The following is a 24,191-nucleotide window of genomic DNA, read 5'->3' as shown; positions in this document are numbered from 1 at the left end:
AATCTCTTCACTCAAGTAAATGACACTGAAGATGATGATTTGGACATTGAAGAAGACATTACACCTGTTCCACCTTCAAAGACTCCCCGGCAGTTCGATTGTTCTCATGAAGAACATTCTAATAAAAGACGCAGAACATCGGAAGGTGGATTGGAAGTTGATGTAACAACTCAACAAATTCAGACCACCCGAGATAGAAAAGAAAAGGTCCCTCCAGTCATCCTTCGAGATAAAGACAAATGGACCTCATTCTCAAGATCCCTAGGAGAACAAAATATCAATTTTTCCTGGGCAAGAAATACTGAAGAGGGTGTAAAGATTCACCCTACTACTGTCACTGATTATCGCTTGATGACGAAAATGCTTGACAACTCTAAATTGCCCTTCCACACATTTGCACTCGCTAGCGAGAAGAACTTAAAAGTAGTTCTAAGAGGAGTGGCTGAGGGTATCACAACTGATGAGATCACAGCTGACCTCATCAATCAAGGATTGACTCCAGCCAAAGTGAGTAGAATGTTGAGGTCAGATAAAACACCAATGCCACTGGTGTTGGTCGAAATCTCCAACACACAGAAAAGCATCTATGAAGTTATGGACATTTGTAAGCTTAAAATTACAACCGAACCTCTAAGGAAGAAGGCATCGGCAGGGCAGTGCCACAGATGCCAGAGGTTCGGGCATGCCCAAAAACTGTGCAGAGCTGCATATAGATGCCTAAAATGTGGTGAAGGTCACCAAACTAACTCCTGCACCAAACCCAGATCCACACCTGCTTGTTGTGCCAACTGTAGAGGACCACGTTCCTCTAATTACAAGGGTTGTCTTTTCCATCCAAAAAACCGTGGATCAACAAGAACTAACCATGTTCCTACAAGCAATGACACAACACACAACCAAGCAGTTCACCCTCCAGATCATAATACCTCGCATTCAACAACATAGGAAGGCAGCACTCGACCCTCATCTATGTCCAAATCATATGCGGACGCGGTAAGAACCCAGACTTTTTCTTCACAAGAGCGAACAAGCTCTAATCTCACATCAGCTTTAACCTCGTCACTTGCAACAATGCTGCATTAATTCAGCAAAGCAAGCACCTCACCATCCTCCAGAAAAAGATTCTACCTTGAAACCCAATCCATATTAACAGCTCTCTATAATGTTTAAAAAATTTAAACCAAATTCTCTCATGATAACAGCATGGAATGCCAATGGCTTAACAAATAAAATTCTCGAGCTGCAAGAATTTGCAAAAAGATTCAATCCAGACATAATCTTGATCAGTGAATCCCACCTCAGACCATCAAACAATCCAAAGCTAAGAGGCTATATTTTATACAGGACAGACAGACTTAACTCTAGTGGAGGAGGCACAGCTATTTTTATCAAAAATTATTTAAGCCACAACTCACTGACTAACCCCCAAACTCTAAACCTTGAGGTGACGGGTATGGTGGTGCACATTAATAACGCATGCAAACTCAAAATCTATGCAGCGTACAACCCTCCCAGTATTCCACTATTGACAGCAATAGTAGAATATTAGACTACTTCCTTAGACTCCTTCCTAGGCTCCACTGATTCCATAATTATAGCAGGAGACCTAAACTCCAAACACACGGCCTGGTTCAGTTCGTCAATCAACTCCAAAGGCCGTACCTTATTCAACTATACGTTACTCAATTCATCAATAGTAGCTGGACCCACTGAGCCCACACACTACAGCCCATCAGGAAGTTCTGATGTATTAGACATAGTTATCCTCAGAAACATCAAATATCAATACCAGCTGGAGACAGTAGAAGAGCTTAACTCAGATCATAATCCAATCCTACTCAGGTTAGGACTTCAAGATCAGCTCTCTCCCCATTATTCTTTCATACCATGGGACAAGCTCTATAAGGTTCTCCCGGTCCACATCGGTCTGCCCCCTGTCATTCGTAAAAAAGAAGAAATAGATCAAGCTGTGAACAATTTAACTAGGCATATCAACTCAGCAATAGCATCAGTCTCTTCCACGCTCCTAACTGGATCCCAGAAAAGATAATGGACCTGATCAGGGCCAAAAATAAGGCCAGAAAGCGATATCACAATACTAGAGCCCCGCAAGACAGAGCAACCTTAAACACTTTGAACAGACAGGTTCAAGAAGCCCTCCAGATCCACCGGAACTCCAAATGGGAAACCAAACTCAAAGAAATCAACCCAGAAGATAACTCCATGTGGAAGTTTGTAAAATCTCTTCGTACCAAAAGACAACCACTTCTCCCTTTAAAGACCAATCTTGGAATTGCACACACAGATGAAGAAAAAGTAGAAGCCCTAATTGACAATCTGGAAAATCAATGCAGCCCATCTTACGCTAATTTAAATGTTAATCTTATTCACAAAGTTCATTGTAAAGTTAGAAATGCACTAAGTCAGCCTAAGGATGATTCAGAAACCATCACCCCCCCCCCACATCACCAACAGAAATAATAAATATCATTTCCCATCTGAAGAATAAAAAGGCCCCCGGCCCTGACGGCATTACTTTAGAATAATAAAGCTACTCCCACGGAAAGCCATAATTCATCTAGTTAATATTACCAATTCCATTTTAAGATTCCAGTACTTTCCCACAGATTGGGAAATCATGGACATTATACCTCTGAAAAAGCCTGGCAATAACCCACAACTTCCTCAAAGCTACAGGCCCATCAGTCTTCTTTCCTGTCTTGGCAAAGTAACAGAAAAGGTCATCCTATCAAGACTACAATCAGCAGTGGACCGACAGAAAATAATCCCAAATGAGCAATTTGGGTTTCGCAAAGCTCACAACACGGTGCAACAAATTCACCGACTAACAGAACATATCATTCATGGTTTTAACTGGCACCTTCACACTGCTGCTGTGTTTTTGGATGTTGCCAAGGCCTTTGATAAGGTCTGGCATCAAGGCCTTATCTTCAAACTAATTGAAAACAATATCCCATTTAAACTAGTGAAACTCATATATTCATGTATCAATGAAAGATACATGCAAGTAAAACTCAACGGAATTGTTTCTTCAAGGCGCAAAATTCTGGCGGGAGTACCTCAAGGTTCTCTTCTGGCCCCAATACTTTTCACAACTTACATGGCAGATATTCCTCTCAATCCAAGAACAACTACTACAGCCCTTTATGCCGACGACACCGCTATTCTAGCTAGATCACTGAGCCCTTGCCTAGCAATCACTAGACTCCAAGGAAGTATCAATGAGCTAGCAAACTGGTTCACCAACTGGAGGATTCAAGTGAATCCCCTCAAAAGCTCAGCCATAATGTTTTCAAGAAGAAAAATCTGCAACAAAGAAGACATCCTACTCTCTGGTCAAAAGATCCCATGGCAATCAGAGACCAAATATCTTGGGGTATTATTGGATAAGAAACTCTTTTTCAACAAACACATCAATCTCATTTGCTCCAAATCTTCCAAAGTCATAGCTCAGCTCTACCCATTGATCAACCGTAAGAGCAAATTGAACCTACATAATAAATTGCTTCTTTACCGGATTGTAATACGTCCAGTCATTACCTACGCCTCACCAGCATGGAGTCACACTTCAAGATCAAACATTTCAAAATTACAGAGAATCCAAAATAAATGCCTTAGGATGATCCTGGATGCACCATAGTTCGTCAGAAATTCACAGATTCACCAAGAAACTGGCACTCCATACATCTCCTCCCTTCTTCGTGATCTTGCAGAAAAATTCTTCGTGAAGTCAAGTTCACATTCAAACCCACTTAATAGTACGAGCTGTCAATTACAACGAGACTGATTACTACAAACACAAAAGACCGAAGGCTATTCTTCTCTCAACCGATCATAGCTAACACAACTGCCCTCAGAGGGCGAGCTTAATTGCTCACAAATCTCCCACTCCCAAACAACTCTCATTACAGATAAAGGGGAATATGAAAAGCACTAGTGCTTCACCCATCCTGTCAGTAACGTTATTGGATTGGTCCTTGGTATCACTTCTGTGTCTGGCTCCCTCTGATGACATATATTGGATTTTGGCAAGATAAGTACTTTGGTTTTCTTTCATTTGTTTTTCTCTTTGATTTTATTTTACTGGTGCTAGTGCTGGTTTTGCCCCCCCACTAGCAGTAGTTTCTTTTAAAGTAAATATTAAGTTGCTGGTATTGCAGTTAATATCTGCATTGTGGGATTACTTTTGGCAGTATCACAGCTGCCATTTTATAATAGCTTAAAAAGAACATTTGCTGGTAGTGTAGAATTATTTCTGTATCATGGGATTATTTAATTATCAGTCTTATGACTGAAAGGTTTGTGTTTTTTCTCTCTCTCTCTCTCTCTCTCTCTCTCTCTCTCTCTCTCTCTCTCTCTTGCAATCAAACACAGAGCTTTTAGTCTCTTTCCCCACCCTGAGATAATGGTACTGATTCCTCCAAGCGTGCAAACTCTAGGAATTGAAATTCCAGAATGTGAAGAAGCAAGACGAGTGACTAAGGTTTTAAAAGAGATAGTTGGCGCTAATAAGATTTATTCTTTCATCCCATATAGTGGAAGGAAATATTTAATTGTAGTTAAAGATGTGGAAACAAGGGACAAACTATTACAGGGTTTTGCTTTTGAAGGGCAGCATAGTTATTCCTGTAATGGTCGGGAGCCAGGTAAAAACAGTAAAAATTAAAGATTTCCAATGGAATATATAGAGATCAGTAATGAAATTCTTATACAGTTATTCTCGCAATGGAGTAAGATTAGTAACATATGAAAGGGTTTATCAGGTGATGATCCAAACTGGTTTTCTGATGATGTCACCTTCACAATGGATATGAAGATGCCCGTACCAAATTTTATCAACATTGGTACAACCCAAGTTATGGTAAACTATCCCAGAGTACAAAGGCAGTGCCTGCATTGTGGTTTATATGATTACTTAGATGGTAATTGCCCCAAATCTCAATATTTCAACTGATTCAACTGGAATCAGACATATCACTAATCAATGTCTCAAACCCTGCCAGAAGTGCAAAAGTTCTGAACACTGCATTAACACCTGTCCTTTTAGCACTTTTGCTGATAGAGTGGGAGCACCGGTAGAGCCGGGTAGAAAACCGTATATATCAGAGAGGCATGATGAAGAGTTCCAGGATTTTCCAATTCGTTCTAGTAAAGACAGTACTTTTAATCAAATTACACTTAGTAAAATCACAAAAAGTGCAAGACCAAATCAGCTAGAAATAAGCCCCAAAATTCCATCCAAATATGGAATGAACAACATCAGTTGAAATTACCAATAATGAACCTAGTATAACAACCAGTAGTGAGCTATAAGGGGCTCGTGCGAGCCCTTTGTTAAATTTTTCTCAAATTTGCGAGCCCCTTGTTCTTCTTGTTTACTTTTTTATTTTTTCAAAAAAAAATTTTTTTGAAACATATTAAGCGATAAACTCATACGGTAACCTAACAAAAGTTAGTCTATTTGGCAGTGTATAGATTATTTGGAATTATTGTTTCAACTCCTCTATAACAAATGCACCCAAGTTTGAAAATAAAATAAGCACCATCTTTACCCTTCTCCCTTCTGATAGGCCAATCGTATGGTAAAACCAGTAGCTAATCAAATATTTTAAAAGATTATAAACGATTTCTTATTATATTTTGATAGTTAAAAAATGTTTTTCTTATGTAAGATAAATTAACACACTTGATTGTGTGCAAATATTTCATGTTTAGATCATGAAATATTTGTTTAAAAATGATAGCCTTTAGAGGTTGATTGTCCTCTCATACTTTTTGATTGGAATTTGTACACATGCTGTATTAATAAAAGTTTTTGTGTGAAATATGGCTTTTTTTTTTTTTTCCCCTTGACAATGCGAGCCCATAGCTCACCACTGATAACAACTGAACAGATACAAGACAAAATGCAAAAACATGAAACTGTTCTACATGGAGAAACTGGAGAAGAAACAGAAAAGCAAGTAAGACAACTGAAAGAACTTAATATGCACACAAGATTATCAAAAAGGAAATATGAATTAATAAAAAAAAATTGAGGATAAACAAAGAAAAATTTAAAAAGAAACTATATCTGAAAGAAAAAGAAGTAATAAAAAATATAAAGATGGAGAAGGATGCAGATCGTCAAATGAAAACTCTCCATGCTCAGAAGAGTTTATGGATTATGAAAAACCATCTCATGCTAATAAGGGATCAATTAAAGAAAAAATAATAAAGTTTACTATAGTTCCTATATGATCATATTTACTTTAAGATTCAAAGTTTTCTCAGTATAATTATTATCTACATGAAAAGAAAGTAACTAGCTTCCAAATCAAGAATGATAGGCATGAAGTTGAAATAATGGAAAGCATCTGTAAAAAACTGGAAAACAGTTTACAAGAAGCAGGCTACACAATTGTTCCATCACAGATTGAAGAACTCATTAGGTTCATCCAAAATCTAGAAGTTAAAGACTTACCAGTGACACTTCACTAATCATACCATCTCCTTTCTGCATTGCCTCAGTAAATGTATGAGGATTCCACAGGCAAATTAAACAAGAAACTATATGGAAACTTATGCTATGCCATAATATCAGTCCTTTTTTTTTTTTTTCTCCAAGAAATATACTTCTGCAGATCCTCATTAAGTAACGTTCTCAATTGATACATCATTATCTCATCTTCAATCCTGCAAATTTCTACATAAAATCTTTGCAGAGTAAGAAGCTTTCAGAATCTAATGCCAACACAGATTACACTAACTTTGTTAATGTTGGTTGGTTGATCTTAACAAATATGTTAACTTCTTATGTTGAGGTTTTTGGGAGATGGATTGTCAAAGCCTTTGATTGTATTCCACATATGCACTTGCTGATAATGATGTATCAATTGAGTACTGATAATTATTTAATTATTAAATTAATAAAAGGGCAAGAAGTAGTGTTTATAGCAGAGACTTACTACAGTCAGATGATTAGAAATGGCATCTTCAGAGTTCAATTCTGAGATCTTTATTATTCAACATATTTATGAATTATTTAGGTTCATGCATTAATAGTGAAATTTCTCTTTGCTGATAATGTAAAATTGGCATAGTAAATTTCCCAGATTAAGAAAACAAGATTAGATGCATATAAATTGAATGGAAAGGAAATAGGAAGTAGAGTTACTAAACATAAGGTTAAATATTTATGGTAGATAAGAAATTTAAGTTTAGGAATCATATTGTTAAGGCAACTAGTAAAACACAGTGGATTGTTGGTCTAATTAAAATAAACTTCACCTGCAGAAAGAATAATGTACAAATGATGTAACCTTGTACAAATTTCTGATCAGGCTATTTTTTGAATATGGCTCTCAGTTTACGTCACCCAGATTTCTGATGGATGCCAAAAGAATCGAAGGTAGAAGTTGTTCACTAAGTATGATGATGGATTAAATCAGGAATAAATCCTTCAAAAACTTACACTGGTAGACCATTTGATCTGCTGATATGACCAAGCCACATAAGTGTTTCCTTTGAATCTTAGTTATGACATTATCTCTTGGACAGGCAATAGAACTAATTCTTTCTTTTACTTCAAAATTTTTGATGTGATCAGTCTATATAGTATCTTTAGGAGTTGTCAAATGTCAGCAACCTCCTTTCATCTTCTTTTAGAATGATCCAAATTTCACTTCCATATAGAAATACTGAATTAACTAATTCAGTGTCAATGTGTAATCTATTTATAATTGTAAGCTTGTTATCTGCCCATAGTGGTTTTAGTTTTTGGACTGCTGTTGTTGCTTTTGCAATTTTTGTTCTAACATCCTGTTCTTCTTTCATCTTTATAAAATATATTGCCTAGGTATTTGAACTGATCAACTTCTTCTGTGGGTGCATCCTCAAGTAGGAGATATTTGTCATTGTTTTTTGATTTTGGGGTACTTATAGTTAAGCAATATTTTTGAAGAGTATAAACTAATTTTGTGTGATTTCCTGAAGATCTGACTTGTTTTTGGCTAGAAGATCAATAACGCCAGCAAATTTTAGATGGTTTATTCTTCTTCCTCCTGCTGTCATTCTAATATCCCATTATCCAGGGCTTCATTTAGAATATATTCAAGGAAGCAGTTAAAATAACATTGGTGATAATAATGATAGAAAATAATAGTAATAGGACTAATCGAGGGGATATGATTGAGACATTTAAATTGATAAAAGGTTGTTACCAGATTAATATGGAAGAAATTTTTTGTAGAATGAGAGAAGGGAGTAGAACAAGAGGATAGAATAAACTGTATAAGGAGGATGTGAGCAGATTCTTTACAGAGAAAGTAGCTGGTGAGTGGAATGTTGCCATACATGGTGGTGAATGCAGATAGAATGAGTTTTAAACATGGTTTGATGTCTTTGTATGTAGCAGTGTTTACTTCCCATGATGAGTCTTTTGACTCCACACTCCATTGGAAAGGGAGTGCTGTAATTCCCCTTGAATTCAACTATCATTTCAGAAGATGAGTATGGGGATTCAATAATTTATATTACTACATCTTCTCAAGAGTAAATAAAATGATAACGAAGAAGAAAGAAGGACATAAGAAGTCCATTCGGTATGGTTAGGGTAGAAAATTTATGAGATGGGCTTCCCCTAAGTATTGTGATACAGACAGTGGGAATAGATTTAAGAATAACATTGAAAAATGTTATATGAATTTAAAAAATTAATTTCAAACTGCCCTCTAGTGTAATTCCAAGAAAATGGCTCCAAGAAGGGAACTGCCAGAGTTTAAAAGAGACATTGTGATAGGATGCCATGTTGAAGACCTATCTGTTCAGCAAATTGTTGACAAATTGGACCATCCCAGGTCAGTAATCAGTGATACTATACTGAGATGGAAGTGCAGGAAGTTGACTGCAAGTGCTACGAATGATAATATATAAAAACTGTCATTTGTCGACACATTGAATGCAGAGTTCCAGCATCAACTGGACCACATATCTCCACAAAAACATTCATTACCAAGGCTCACAACATGAGTTTCCATGATAGGACCGCAATATGCAAACCCCACATTACCTGAACCAACATACAGTGTTGTCTGGTGCAAAGAGTGTGTAAGGCCAGAAAAGAAACAAGTATTGTACAGAAAGCTAAACCAGAGTATGAAAAGAAATTGGTTTTCAGGCTAAAGGCAGTCCAAAAGAATTATATTGTAAAATTAAAGTAAAAGAAAAAATGAATATACTGGGGGAAAAAAATTTATTGAATGCAGATTTATTAATATTATTATTATTGTATAGGCACCTCCATTGAGTCAGAAGATTTATCATGGTGGACCCACACTATCCATACAATCCATCATATCTCAACTTGAACCCATTAATAGACAAAGTGCTCATACTAGTAACCCATTTCATTCATTCACAACTCTCCGTGCAAAAAATGTAGTCCTTACACCCCTACTAACCACAACTTTACTCAACTTCCAGGGATGACCTCTTGTTCTGCCCTCTCGAGCTGCGTGCTGAAGTATTTTCCCTGCAGCAATCCTATAAAATCCTTTAAGTAACTTAAATGTTATTTTTTTTGCCTATCAACCAACATCTGCAATCCACACACTCAGTCTCTCTTCATATGGAACATTCCAGAGACCATTCACCATCTTGTTCGCAGATCTCTGAATCCCAAAGAAACTCTGGAAACTACACGTGAGCACGGTAATCCAGATATGAATGTATATCAAGGTCTTATAGAGAGGAATAACAACTTCCTTATCTCTTCTTATTGGTGTGTTTTTCAATAGCAAAGATTTTATAAGCTACTTTAGCAATATGCCCTCTAAACTTCAACTCTCTGCCACTACTCTAAATCTTCAGCTTCATCTATTTCCTAGGGTGCAGTTTCATCAATGTGGTACACAGCTTGTAACTTATTTATGTAATTGATTCCTATATCATTTATGTATAAATGAAACAGTAGTGACCATAGCACAGAACCTTGCAGCCCACCACTAGTCACTTGCTATCACCTGTACTTTACCCCTCTGTATACTACTTTTTGATATCTGTCCCGCAACCACCCCCCATTATCCACATAACCAGTGTCATATACATCTCCATTTGTTCTAATTTGCATAACACAACCCCATGAAGTATTTTGTCAAATGCCTTTAAAAAATCCAGCAGAATCATCATGTAGAAAAATTCTTTTATCCATTTCAGCTGTCACTATACTATAAAAAAGTTACTAAATTACTAAGGCATGACCAATGTTTCACAAAGCCATGTTTCCCTTCATTGAGTAGCATATTTTTATCTACTCTTTATTGAATTCTGATAGATACTAATTGGTCTGTAATTTGCTAATGCAATTTTAGAACCCCCCCCCCCCTTTGCCTTGTTTCCAGTCCCTTGGAACTCTACCAGAACTAAGACTTAAATTAAAGAGCCTAGTCAGAGGCATTGCCAGATGATACTCTAGTGTCAGAAGCTAATGAGATTGTTTAGTTAACGAGTGTTCACTTTTCTAAGATTTATCAACCAGATTTATAAGTTAGTGCACAGTGATACCATTGCATTTGATGAAGAGTTAGAGGTGCATGAGAATAAGGTGAAGAGCTGTTGCATAACTTGGATAAGAATTTGGCAAAAAAAAAGGAATGGATCTAATCAGCACATATGCTAAAATCATGTTCAGCTGAATTGGCTAGGTCTTTGACATGTTTGTATAACTTGAATCTCAGCTCAGGAAAGATACCACAGAAGGAGTAAAGAATGCATGATAGTTTTGTTGTACAAGAGTGATGCAAAACCCAATCTCCCCAACTACTGAATTATCAGTATCTCTGTTGTGGTGGTGGTGATTTTAGAGAAGTTGGTAAGAACACACATACAACAGAAATGGGTAGACAGACTAGCTATACTGTGCAAGGAACAACATGGGTCTCTGAAGGAAGGTCATATTTTAGCAATTTGCTCATATTTTATAACAGTGTTACAGCTGAGTTGGATAAAGGGAATGAATATCCCTGTGATAGGATTCCACATGAAAGGCTATGCCAGTGGTGCACCCAGGGAGGAAAGGGGGCCCTTCTTCCCCAAAAAAGGAAAAAAACACTAGAAAAATTTCCAGAAATCTTTTCCTAATTAAAATTTCTTTTTTTTTTTTCAATTTATGTTGTGTCGTGTCTTCTATTTCTATACTACTTATGAATTAGTGGTCACGTAAGGTGGAAATACCCTATAGCAGTGCTTTCCAAACTTCTGGATGTCAGGGCCCCCCTTTGCAAAAATTAACCCCCCCCTCGAGAAAAAATCGTAATAGAGAGATATATTATTATAATATTTATTGTATTTATATTCAATACAAAACATACACAGCGAATATTGCAAAAATCAAATGCATATATTACATTTTTTGCCTCTTACCATTTGGTTCTGAAGACGATGTGGGCTGTTCTATGAAATACTGTCCTTTTTTTTTTGAGTCTGTTTCTGCTTCTTCTGATTGTTTGCGGGAATTTTTTTTATTTTTTATCAGCCACTTATCCATCTCAGGGTTAAATTTTTTAATGTAGAATAGATCAAATAATATCACCACTTACCGATACTGGCACACCACAGACTGATAACATGAAATTAGTGAATATTACCTGAATAAGGGAATCTCCGGACCAGGAACATTTTTCTCTTTTGTGACTTTTCTCCCTTTAAGGTAATTAAGCCTAACGCGAAATAGACAGCAAAGGCAGGTTATTAAAATGTGCATATGATTGGTGCAGTATTAACAAAAGATCATGCAACCAAAAGATAAAAGCATAGCTGACAATTGAGTTGAAATGCTAACTCTCTTCAACCGAATTCCATATGTGAAACTGCCATAACATTCATTATATATATATATGTTACTTAGTTTTAACACGTTCGGTCGAATTTTATTGCTGCCTTGGGAAATCGAACTCACACACATCTAATTAATAACAATAGTTTTTAGTTAGATATTGTGTTTGCTCATGCAACATATAGTTTTGTTTCAGTCTATAAGCATAGTTTCTGTATGAGGGGACATGTGATTCATTAATTAGTGTGTTTTTATTATGCCAGTTGTCTCTGATTGCACTATTTGTTGAGAAATATATTACACAGACTCCTCATACCTTATTCACTGGCATAATAAAAGTACTTGTTTTTATTGCCTCTGCAGTATAGTGGCTGTTAGGGAGGGCATGTTGTTTACCACTGCAAGCGAGTTACTATCTCTCCACATGAACTTGTTTAAGTTTTTTTTCATGTGTGAAGTATATGGGAAACTTTTATTGGTAACAGAAAACTAGCCTTGATGACAGTGATAATATAAAACGAGTTTTGATATGTATATAAAGTCAATATCAACAGTCCCTGATTACGAACGCATGATGAAAGGGATAGGAAGATTTGGAGCTTCCCTGGAGAGCATTCGAAGTAAATACAATTAACCACTGCTTTGAAATGAAACATATGAATAAGCAATATTTACTAATATTCATTAAGTACCGAAAGATGCAGGAAGCAAAGTTTGTGAACCAACACCAATGTGTGAATTTTTTCATTAAAATATAAAAAATAACAAAAAATAAATAATAAATAATAAAAGTTAAATACGTTTCTTTTAAAATAAAAAAAATCTACTTAGTCTTAAAACATTTTAAATTTGTTTTCATTATTTCATGGCCCCCTCAACAAAAACCTACGGCCCCCAAGGGGGCCACGGCCCACAGTTTGGGAAGCGCTGCCCTATAGCTCTCAGGAAGCATGGCCGCATTACACAGGGCGAATGAAGTAATGCTCATGCGGACTAAGCGCTACTTCGTTTGCCCGAGCCAGTCCAGAGGAGATCATGGGTATTGGCAATCACTGCAGATGCTCAGTCATAGGTCGTATGCAATGTGTAGTGTGTATTCTCAAATCATCTATGCAACTCGACCCCTCCAAGATTAAATCTTGAGTGTGTCACTGGGCTATACCATAAACTGGAGAATATGGAATTGGAATGCAAACTCTTGACTTGGATAACTGGATGGTTGACAGACAGGTATCAAAAAGTGGTATATAGTGGGTGTGAATCTGCCAGATTTAAGGTAACCAGTGGTGTACCCCATGCTTCAATCTTTGAGCTGTGGTTGTTCAACGTATACATTAATGATATTAAAAAGCATCTAACAGAAGCTACTATGTTTGATGATAGTGAAAAAATAGGCAGAGCAATCATGGATGCTAATGTTATCCAGCTGTTGCAGAATGATTTAAACAGGCTGGAAATTTGGGCAAAGAAAACAATTCAATGTTAATAAATGTAAAGTTATGCACTTTGGCATGATGCGATTTCGAACAGCACATTATATTAGCAAGGTTATGATACAAGAAACTGATGAGGCTACAGTTCTTGGTATAATGATGGATAGAAATTAAAGTTCAAAGGTCACAAACAAAAATTACAAATACAACTCTGAGGATAATTATGATATTGAAGCAAATCTTGACATGTAAGGATAAAGAAATCATTTTGCCCTTTATAAGGCCTTGAATAAGACCACACCTGGACTTCAGTGCGTGTATTTGGTCTCCTGTGTTCCAAGGAGATGAAGAAGCTGTAGAAAGGGTGCAAAGAAGATTTACAAAGATTATATGGGCAGTATAGAATTTAGATCATGAAAACAGATTTTGAGTATGTGAATTCAAACTCTAGTTAACAGGAGAAAGAGAGATGATATAATAGAGGTCTATAAATTTCTGAATGGGTGTTATAGGATATCCTCTGATGAAATTTTTCATTATATGAAAGGTGAGGAGAAAATACTGGGCATCCATGGTGTTAAACTTATTTGCAATTAAAAAAAGGGTAAGAGCTATATTTTTCTCTCACAGAATAGTGGATGGGTGAAATAGTTTGCCTGTTGAAGTAGTGAGTTTATCTAGTGTGAATGAATTTAAGGGGATGTTTGAGTGATGTGCAGCCTTTCTCGATGAGTCCTTGACCTCATGCAGGTGTCAAATAATAATATCAAGTGTTGGCCATTCAATCTATATATTCTGTTCAATTTTGTTTATTTTTGTTTAGTTCATTTAAAAATTGAATTTGCATTAGTTTAGTAATGTGTATTCTGCAGTTCTTCACATGTCGCTTTATTATACTTAAACTGCACCATTCTGTGGCATAATGGATGGAAACAAATTCTTAAAAATGAAAGTTTAATGGAAAGAAGCAAGTATTTGTTTTCTTTCCATTAATGATAAAATGACTGAAATTTAATGCCAAAGCTTAAATGCGTGCATATACAGATACATAAACATGTGTTTTCACATATACACATTTTGCATCTATATACACACTCTTGACAAAATGACAGTTTCTTAAATATTCATCCATAATAATTAAAATGCATATAGTCATATGACTATTCTCTTTTGTTAGAGATAGTATTTTAAATATGCAGTTTATATTATATAGTTGTACAGTGGACCCTTGAACAATGCGGCGGTTAGGGGTTGTCGACTCCCCACATTATTGGAAAATCTGCGTGTAACTTTTGACTCCCCAAAACTTAACTGCGAATAGCCTACCGTTTACCGGAAGCCTTACCAATAACATAAATAGTCGATTAACACATACTTTGTATGGTATGCTATATTCTTACAATAAAGTAAGGTAGAGAAAAGAAAATGTCATTAAAGAAAATCATAAGGAAGTGAAAATACATTTACAGTACTGTATTTATCGATACTGTAAGTTTATATCATCTGTTTATGAGATGAATCATATGAGTACCTACATCAATATTGTCTTATTTGATACGAAACACTATAGATGTTATACTTATTACTAATACTAGACATCAAAAATTAAAAGATAATGTGAAAAAGAAATTCATATTTACAGGTATAATGATTGATGCATGGATACAAAGAAGCAGCAGTGTGATTGCTTTATGTTAGCCTAGTGTAATCGATACAATTGCAGTAGCCTAGCATATATACGAATGAATAAATCTTTATAAAATTTTTATTTCATGCTAATTAATTTAACTAATTAATAACAGTTAATTTTATGCAGTTATGATTTAATACTGAACCCTTACGTTTGTTTACATTTCTTTCAACTGCAAATGGTCATGTATGGTCTGTAAGTGTTTGTGTGCAAAAGTTTCGATAAATTTTAACTTTTTATAATACATCTGTGTATACTTTCTGGTAAAAATTACTAGTATCTACATTTATTTTATGTATTCATGACATACCTAACTTTTTCTTAATTTTTTCGCTATTTCTAGGCTACACGGTTCATCTGCTAGTTTTTTTTAAATTGTCACAAATCTCCAAAAAATGTCAATATATTTATTCAAAAAAAAAACGTGAAACTGTGCAGTTTAAACCTGCGTTCTTCAAGGGTCAGCTGTACTCTACTTGCATTATCAATCAGTTATCATTTTCTTCATTGCACATATGTTCACTGTCCTTTCAGAATCCACTATGTTGAATACCTAGGAAATTTGGTTAATAGAAACAAGATAGACCCATTACCAATCTTCAGTGTTGATGATTTGGAATTGGTACTAAAAAGAGCCAGCATCCGTGTACCACGTAGGCAATATCGGGAATCTGATGCAAAATATCAAGCAAGACTTGAGAAGGTGAATTTTATTGACTGTTTTTATTTATTTAATAGGACTCACTACATCGAATACTTGGTCAGCATATTGAATCGATACCACTTAGATCCTGTGCTTATCTTGGATAATCAAGACTTGCAACTGGTGCTGCGCCGGGCACAAAAGGATGTCCCTAATAGGGACCAGCAAGAATCTGAAGAAGCATACAGTCAGAGATTGATGCAGGTTTGTTTTTCTGCATCTGAAGAAGGAGTGAAATGCATTTGTATGATTTGCATGAAACTGCATGCTCATATATATATATATATGTGTGTGTGTGAAAACCAGCACCAGTTGTAAGTTCTAGTCCACATATTTTTTTTATTAAAATTGCATAATGTTATGTAACCTGTAACTAATGAAGTCCTATTCCTTTTTTTCTTTTTTAATATTCAGTTTTTATTAGTGCTGTGCTGAAATTCCTGTGAATGAAATATACTAATATGATGCATGGATAGCTGTAGGCTATCTTTCACAATAGATTCTGTGTAGTTTTGTTCGGTAAACTTAGCAGTTTGCATGAAATTGGGTTTATTTTAGTTTTATAAATTTTCTTGTGAATGTTTAATTTGCTATAGAATATTAGGACAATGAATAAGATGGAAACAGTGATACCGAGGAATAAATCTGGTTATTTTTGCCTGAGTTATTTATACACACACACACACAGTTGGATCTCCGTATTTGCAGGATCTGTATTTGTGTTTTTGTGTTGGTGTCACAAAATCACAGCTCTTCAGTTTTGCAGTGAGTGTTAGGTTACTTCTGCTTAAAATATTATTGTGCTTATATGAATATCCATGAATTCTAAACAAAGTGCATCTAGTGATGGACAAAAGCCTAAAAGGACCAAGAAAGTAATGACTTTGAACGAGTAAAATAAATGTCGAGAATGGTTAACATACATGGCCATAGGCCACTTGTTTGGTATCGGTGAAATACGTTACATAAGACAACAACAAAATGAGATCAGAGAGACAGTGCCAAATGGTGGAATTCTTAATGCTAAATAATGCAGCTTATGTATTTGATAAAGTGATATTAAATATGGAGAATGCACTGTTTGTTTGGATCAGACCAGTACAACAAAAACTTGCCTATGAACATTGGTATAATTTATGCTAAGGCCCTCATTCTTTACAATCGATTTAAGCAGCAAACTCCCCTATAACAGAAGCACTGTGGGAAGCTACTTTCATTGCAGGCAAGGGCTAGTTCTAGAAATTCAAGTTCCATAATCGGCACGAATGATATGACAGAGGACAACGAGCAAGTCAGAATGGATATCAGGAGGCTGCTTAGAAGGATAAAAGAGAATAGTGTGACAGGAAGGGTAGTCAGTGTGTTGCCTAGGTATGACTGTGGTGAGATGAGGCGGAGAGCAAGGATTATGAATGATATGCTGGCTGAAATGTGTGAAGAGACGGGAGTACAGTTTGTCAATGTTTGGAATGAGTTTGAAGGAAGAAGTGAACTCTATGGGCACGATGGACTGCATTTGAGTTGTTATGGTGTGAATCGCTTGGAGAGCCTGCTGCTGGAAGGTAGAGAAGTGAGTAGAGTGAGAGAGAATGAATCAGATCAAGATGGAAGTGATGTGGAAGAGCAGGAGAGTAAGACAAGAAAGATTGAAGATGTGGTTATGAAGGAGAAAGTAAGTGGCATGAGCATAGAAAATGAGAGAATGGGTGTGCAAGAGAAGCAGGGAAATGGGGAAGTTCAGGGTGGACAGGAGTACGCAGCGTGAGAACGGTGGATGCTCCAAGAGGAGGTGAGAGCATGTGTAGACAAGAAAGAAATGGGATGACCTGGGATCAAGAGGAAACAGTTGGAATTGAAAAGGGTTTTAAAATGAATAAGCAGAAAGGGAAATGGCTTCAGTTGAGCAAGGAGAAATCACATCAAATAAGTGGTATCAGTGAAACTGGCTCTAGATCCAGGAATGAGTTGTTGTGGTTGCATACAAATGCTAGAAGTATAAGAAACAAGGCAGATGAAATGGTTGAATTAATTGCGTCTGTTCACCCAAAGATTGTCGGAATAAGTGAGACATGGTTGGAAGAGGACGACATCCTGGCAGAAATAGAGATGGATGGGTATGATGTGTTTCGTGAAGATAGAAGGAGTAAAAAGGGAGGAGGGAGTGCTATTGATGATAGAGAAAGAGTTATGTCCATACAAAGTAAAGATGCAACAGGGAAATAGTGCCAGTGGTTTTGAGGCAGTATGGTGTGAGATAGAGGTGAATGGAATCAAATACCTGGTTGGATGTTGTTATAGACCAGGTAATGTGGATGGTGGTGTGATAATGAAATGTATAATCAAGTTAACCAAGGAAATAAGAAAAGGGTGATTGTTATGGACGATTTCAATTATGGCAATATAGACTGGAATGATGAGATAGTAACTGGAAGTAAAGAAAACGAGTTTCTTGAGTTTTTAAGGGATAACTACCTCAGAGAGTATGTAACAGAGGGCAAGCAAGGATTGAGGGTCTTGGATTTGGTCATCTCATCAGATGATGTAATTATAAATGAGGTGTCAAATCATCCACCAATTGGTGAGAGTGACCATGAGGTGATTACCTGGGTGGTTGTCAGCAGTGCGAGGACCTCTGTGAGAAAAGGGTATATGTGGAACTACAAGGGGGTGATTATGAAGAGCTCAGGAGACAGCTTGCGGGTGTAGCATGGAATGAGGGGTTAGCTGGAAAAGAGATCAATGCAGCTTGGGGGATTTTCAAAAACTATCTAGTAGATGCAATGTCTAAGTGTATTCCAAGGGTGAGAACGTTAAATAAGGTAGGTGTGAGATGGATGAATAAAGAGATTTAAGCATGCGATACAGAGAAAGAGGGCATTGTGCAGGCAGCATAAGAGAAGTGGAAATAACCAATTCCATGAGGTCTACAAAGACCATGCAAAGAGGGTGACTTGGTTGGTGTTCTTTCGATATGTAGTCAGCAAAAGAAAGAATGATTATGGAAGGATGACATTGATTGGAGGAAATGGTATAAAGACAGCTGTTGCAGAATGTGTGTTGGAGATACTAAATGAGCAATTCATAAAGGTCTTTCAATCTTGTGAATGTGACTTCATGGAGAGATTGAGAGCAGTAGATAATGGGGAGGAGAGACTGACTGTAAGTGAGCAAGAGGTGTATGGGGAGTTTAACAATCTAGATGTTAATAAGGCTGTGGGACTTGATAATATATCACCACGTATTCTGAAGGAATATGCTAGGGAGTTGACACCTGTCTTGACATATTTTTTTAATACGAGTCTTGTACTCGGTCAAGTCCCTAAGGAGTGGAAGGAGGGCAAGATTGTGCCACTTCATAAAGGAGGTGATCGAACTCAAGCATCAAACTATAGGCCTATCTGTGTGTCTGCTGTTGTGGTTAAGTTGTTGGAGAAGCTTGTGAGAACTAGGATCCAGAGTTGGGTTGACAACAATGGTATTATCTTTAATGGATAGCATAGATTTGTTAAAGGAGGTCATGTTTTAGTAATCTACTTACTTATTACAATAAAGTGACTGCTTTCTTGGACAGAGCAGAACAATGCACAGAATATACTTACATTTCGCAAAGGCTTTTGATAGTGTACCTCATGATAAATTGATAGTCAAACTAGAGCAGATGGAGTTGGATATTAGATTGGTGCATTGGATTGGAGACTGGGAGAGCAATATCCAAGAAAAGGAAAGTCACTAGTGGAGTGTCTCAGGGGTCTCTTTTTTGGGGCCATTACTGTTTAACTTGTATATTAATTAACAATATAGGTGAAGATTTGGATGAAGATATTCAGTTGTTTGCAGATGGTGCAAAGTTGGGACGAACCATGAAGAGTAGTGAAGAAGTTGTGGCTTTACAGGAAGACTTGAATAAATTGAGTGATTTGGCAAGGAAATGGGGATGTGAGTTCATTGTTGCAAAATGTAAGGTTTTAAAATTTGAAAAACAAAGATGGGATGCAGAATTTATGCTTGGTGAGGATATATTGTTAGAGGTGGAAGAAATAAGAGATCTGGGGGTTATAGTGGATAAGGATCTGAAATTTAGGGGACACATAGCCAAAATTGGGAATACAGCACAAAGGCTTCTGGGAATGAAGCAAAGGACACTGATGTGTAAGTAGGGAGATTCTTGTTCCATTGTATAAGGCTTTGATTAGGCCATACATGGACTATTGTGCCCAGATTTGGTCACCTGGTTTTCAGAAGGATGAAGAGATGTTGGAAAGGTCCAGAGGCGATTGACTAAAGTAGTTTCTGACCTCTGGAAAGTCGAGTATGAGGAAAGATTGAGAAAATGTAATTTGCAGAGTCTGGTGGACAGGTGGAGATATACGTACAAGTTGGTATGGGATTGTTATAGGATCAATGGTGGAGAAGTTCTACAGAAAATAGTGGGAGATTGGGGAAGAACCAGAGTTCATCCCTGGAAACTGTATAAAGAGGGTATGAACAGGGGAGTGAGAGGCAGGTTTTTTTCGTGCAGAGTTGTAAATGATCGGAATGCCCTGCCTGGGAGTGTGGTGTCTGCAAGGCATTTGAATGAGTTCAAGGCACGGTAGTATCTTGGAGTTTCAGCAAGAGTATAGATTTTGACGTTTTGTGGGAAGTGTTGACACATAATCTTGTCAAATATGGAGAACAAACTGTACATATATTGAACTTTTCTGAAATACATGACACTCATACATTTGGTTTTGCTGAATATGTCAGATGCTGATAGTATCAGTATCTGAAATCTTATTTAATATCACTTTTCACTTGGGAAAAGTTAAAGATATAACCATCATTCATTATCTCAACCAGATTTCCTTATTGATGCACTCCTGAAATTTCTTATTTCATCTGTATGTAAAATCCATTGTCTAAGCATTATCCTTCACAAAACACTACAAGAAGAAAGAATGCATAAGTGCATTCTTTCTTCTTGTAGTGTTTTGTGAAGAAGAAAGAATGCATAGTGCAGTTCTTGAAAACATAGTAGTTATGTTTCTATAACAATCAGCTTCTTCTTCATATCATACCACCAGTATGTATTCTGCTATTCCAAATCCACAGCTTGTAGTCTGCATTACATTCTTCTGCACTTATACCTCAGGAAAAAAGTCTGAAGCATTTGATTGGATTAAGTGTTGAGATTTGCTCAGGCAATTGCCATCATTTGGTCTGCCTTTCAGCCCTCTAATTAGGTTACTAGTTGATGACAAGAAATTCTTGTCTATATATATATAAAATTTATTTAATATAAGTAAGTATAACAATTTCCCAAGCTTTTGGTATAGTGAGGCAGTCGTTCTGATTGAGATTAGATCTATGAAATACAGCTTCAGCACTTTCTTTGTACATACATTCATGTTTATATATGGATCTATGTAGCAGTTTAGTGTTTTGCCATTGGATCCTGTGGTATCTTACCAAACCTCACAAATTTGGCCTCACAATATGGAATCAAAAATGCTAACCACATGTACTGTCCATGCAGTGGCAAAATCTTTTCTGCACAGCTCATCTACCAAATGTATTGATGCTAGTTTACTACAGCGTTTCACATAATCACCCACCTTATACTTCCACACATATCCGTTTTTGACAGTAACCTTTTCTTGTTTCACCACTTCCCAAAGAAGTATCTCATGATCACTCTCACCAACTGGCAGCAGTGTCAATAACTCATTAACCACTACAAAAACACTGAAGCATCTAGTTGCTTCAATCACATGCTGTTTACGATATTTAATCCTCAGAATTTCAATAAACTCACTCCTCTGGTTCCCATATACTATCTCCTCCTTCCATTCTATATTCTTGTAATTAAAGTCTCCCATCAGGATCACCTTCTTTTTATATGCTCAACCAATTTGCCTAAACATTTCACAATCAGTATTCTTGTATTTTGATTTTGGACATTCAGTGAAGTGTGAATTCAGTTTAGTTATTGACCTGCTGCTGTTCTTCCTTGATGATCCTGTATATACCTCAGTATGTGCTCATCTAACTATATACTTCCATCCTTTATGCCAAGCCTCAATAATGTTTTGGGTATGTGGAATTCCCATGTGAATGGAATTGTATACGGACCATAATGTTGGTGGAAATAATGTAACATATATATATATATATATATATATATATATGGAAGAATTATCATACAATTACATATATGCTGTCTAATTCTTCCATATATATATATATATATATATATATGTTACGGTTAAAGTGATAAATCCAGTTATTATTAATAATTACCGGTTATTATTAATAATCACCGGTTAAAGTGAATAATTCCTAGAGGAGTCTGGTAAATGTAATAAAAACATGTTTATAGGTTTTCATTCTCAATAGAAATTATAACAGCTTAGGTTAGGTTAGTTTATAATGAAAAAAGTAAGGAAAGTACCTTTTGCGCTCAATGAAATCAGAAATCATTATAACCTAACCTTTATCGGTTAGAAATCATTATAAACTAACCTAACCCAAACTAACCTAACCTATATTGGTTAGGTTAGGTTAGTTTATAATGAAAAAAGTAAAGAAAGTACTTCTTTTGCACTCGGTGAAATCAGAAATCATTATAAACTCACCTAAACTCAGCTGGATGTCACTTGTTGAACCAAAGTGTAGTCGCATTTGATGTGGGCAGATAAATGGGGATAACAAATAAATGTTGTTGTGGGCAGATGAATGAGGATAATAAATAAACGTCGTTGTTGTACCTCTTTCCTCATCAATGGAGAAAAAATTGATCAGTTCTTCTCTGATTTATCTATTATCCCAATTCATCTGCCCACAACAACTTTTATTTGTTATCCCCATTTATCTGCCCGCAATCATTAAGCTCGGCCTACGACAAACTATGACTACACTCTGGTTTGACATGCGACATCCAGGTTAGTTTATAATGATTTCTGATTTCATTGAGTGCAAAAGAAATACTTTCCTTACTTTTTTGATTATAAACTAACCTAACCAATAAAGGTTAGGTTAGTTTAGGTCAGTTTATAATGATTTCCAACCAATAAAGGTTAGGTTAGTTTATAATGATTTTTGATTTCATTGAATGCAAAAGAAGTACTTTCCTTACTTTTTTCATTATAAACTAACCTAAGCTGTTATAATTTCTATTGAGAATGAAAACCTGTATATAAAATCTATAAACATGTTTTTATTACATTTACCAGATTCCTCTAGGAATTATTCACTTTAACCGGTAATTATTAATAATAACCGGATTTATCACTTTAACCATAACATATACAATTGTCTTCAAAAAATTCTATCACTAGCATCCCTTGGTATATGCAACTTCAGAATATTAAATGCTTATGCTGTCTCATTCAGAAAAGAATAAATGCCAAGGCACACAAATGTCAAAGCCACAAACTAAATTCTTTATTAGTTCCATACTGAGATGACAGGCCACTTTGCTTGAATTTTTCTCCAAACATGTTGTTCCAGGTACCTTAATTAGACAACTCACCTTTGGAAGCATTAATTGCAGCTAATTCCAGGTCAGTTAAATATAGCCTGTGGTCTCAATTCAGTTTCATTTTCCTTAGCAAATGAATCATATCTTGAAAGAAGCATTTATATTTTCTTCATTCTTATATGCCATCAACACATAAACTAAGGGAAGAATTTGATATTTTTCATTACTGATGGATGCATCATTGTATGAAGGTGGTCTGAAAAGTTCTCAGCCTCAACCATAGATGGCAACACTATCGGCAAGAGATTTTTTTTTCTAAGTTGGTACATCTGTCATAAGCATCAATGTGAAATTGCAAGTCATTCTATCAAGTAGTTTGTTTTATACAGCTGTCTGAAGCAAAAGTGTTGTCTGTATCCCTTGAAATGGATAAAATTCTTTGTAAAAGAAGGTTTAACGCTAAAAGAAATTCATTCGAAGTTCATAAACGTTTATGGGCACTCTTCTCCTTCATTTTCAACATTTAAGAAATGAGCTGACGAGTTTAAATGTAGTACCAGCCTTTGAAGATGATCCACGTAAAGGACGTCCGAAAAGTGTACCAACACCAGAAATCCTTGATCAAGTGTACGATATGGTATTGAATGACCAGCGAGTCAAAGTGCATGAAATTGCCGAGACTATAGGTATTACAAAAGAACGTGTAGAATATATTTTGCATGAAGAATTGCAAATGAAAACGCTTTGTGCAAGATGGGTGCTGCATTTGCTCACAGCAGATTAAAAATGCACTCGCATGAGCATCTCTGAACAGTGCTTGGAGGCATTTTAACAAGAATAAAACTGATTTTGTGCATCGATTTATTATTATGGATGAGACTTGGATTCACCATTACACACCAGAATCCAAACAGCAGTCAAAACAGTGGACAGAAGCCGGCTGTTCAGCGCCAAAGAAGACAAAGTCAGTTCCATCAGCAGGAAAGGTTATGGCATTGGTGTTTTGAGATGCTAAAGGCATTTTGTTTATTAATTATCTTGAAAAGGGTAAAACAATAACCGGGAAATATTAT

General features: G+C 36.2%; 1 protein-coding gene across 5 annotated transcripts in view; it reads left to right on the top strand.

Annotated features, from left to right (window-relative positions):
* LOC150103285 (uncharacterized) overlaps nucleotides 1-24,191 on the top strand; it is a 454,389-nt gene that overhangs the window by 398,429 nt on the left and 31,769 nt on the right. For 3 of the 5 annotated variants that reach the window (XR_016548822.1, XM_090397913.1, XM_090397911.1), the window contains one exon: nucleotides 15,695-15,863. Coding sequence is in view for 4 of the 5 variants with exons in the window: in XM_090397913.1 (XP_090254039.1) it covers nucleotides 15,695-15,863 (169 nt within the window). In the remaining variant the exon portion in view is untranslated. Of the gene's footprint in view, nucleotides 1-15,490; nucleotides 15,660-15,694; nucleotides 15,864-24,191 lie in introns of all 5 variants that reach the window. The other 2 variants (XM_090397914.1, XM_090397912.1) reach the window with 1 other exon arrangement.

Source organism: Typopeltis vanoorti, chromosome 9 (genome assembly GCF_054136105.1).
Source record: "Typopeltis vanoorti isolate ZY-2024b chromosome 9, IOZ_Tvanoo_1.0, whole genome shotgun sequence".
Classification (NCBI taxonomy): domain Eukaryota; kingdom Metazoa; phylum Arthropoda; class Arachnida; order Uropygi; family Thelyphonidae; genus Typopeltis; species Typopeltis vanoorti.
This window is presented reverse-complemented; position numbering and strand designations above follow the sequence as displayed.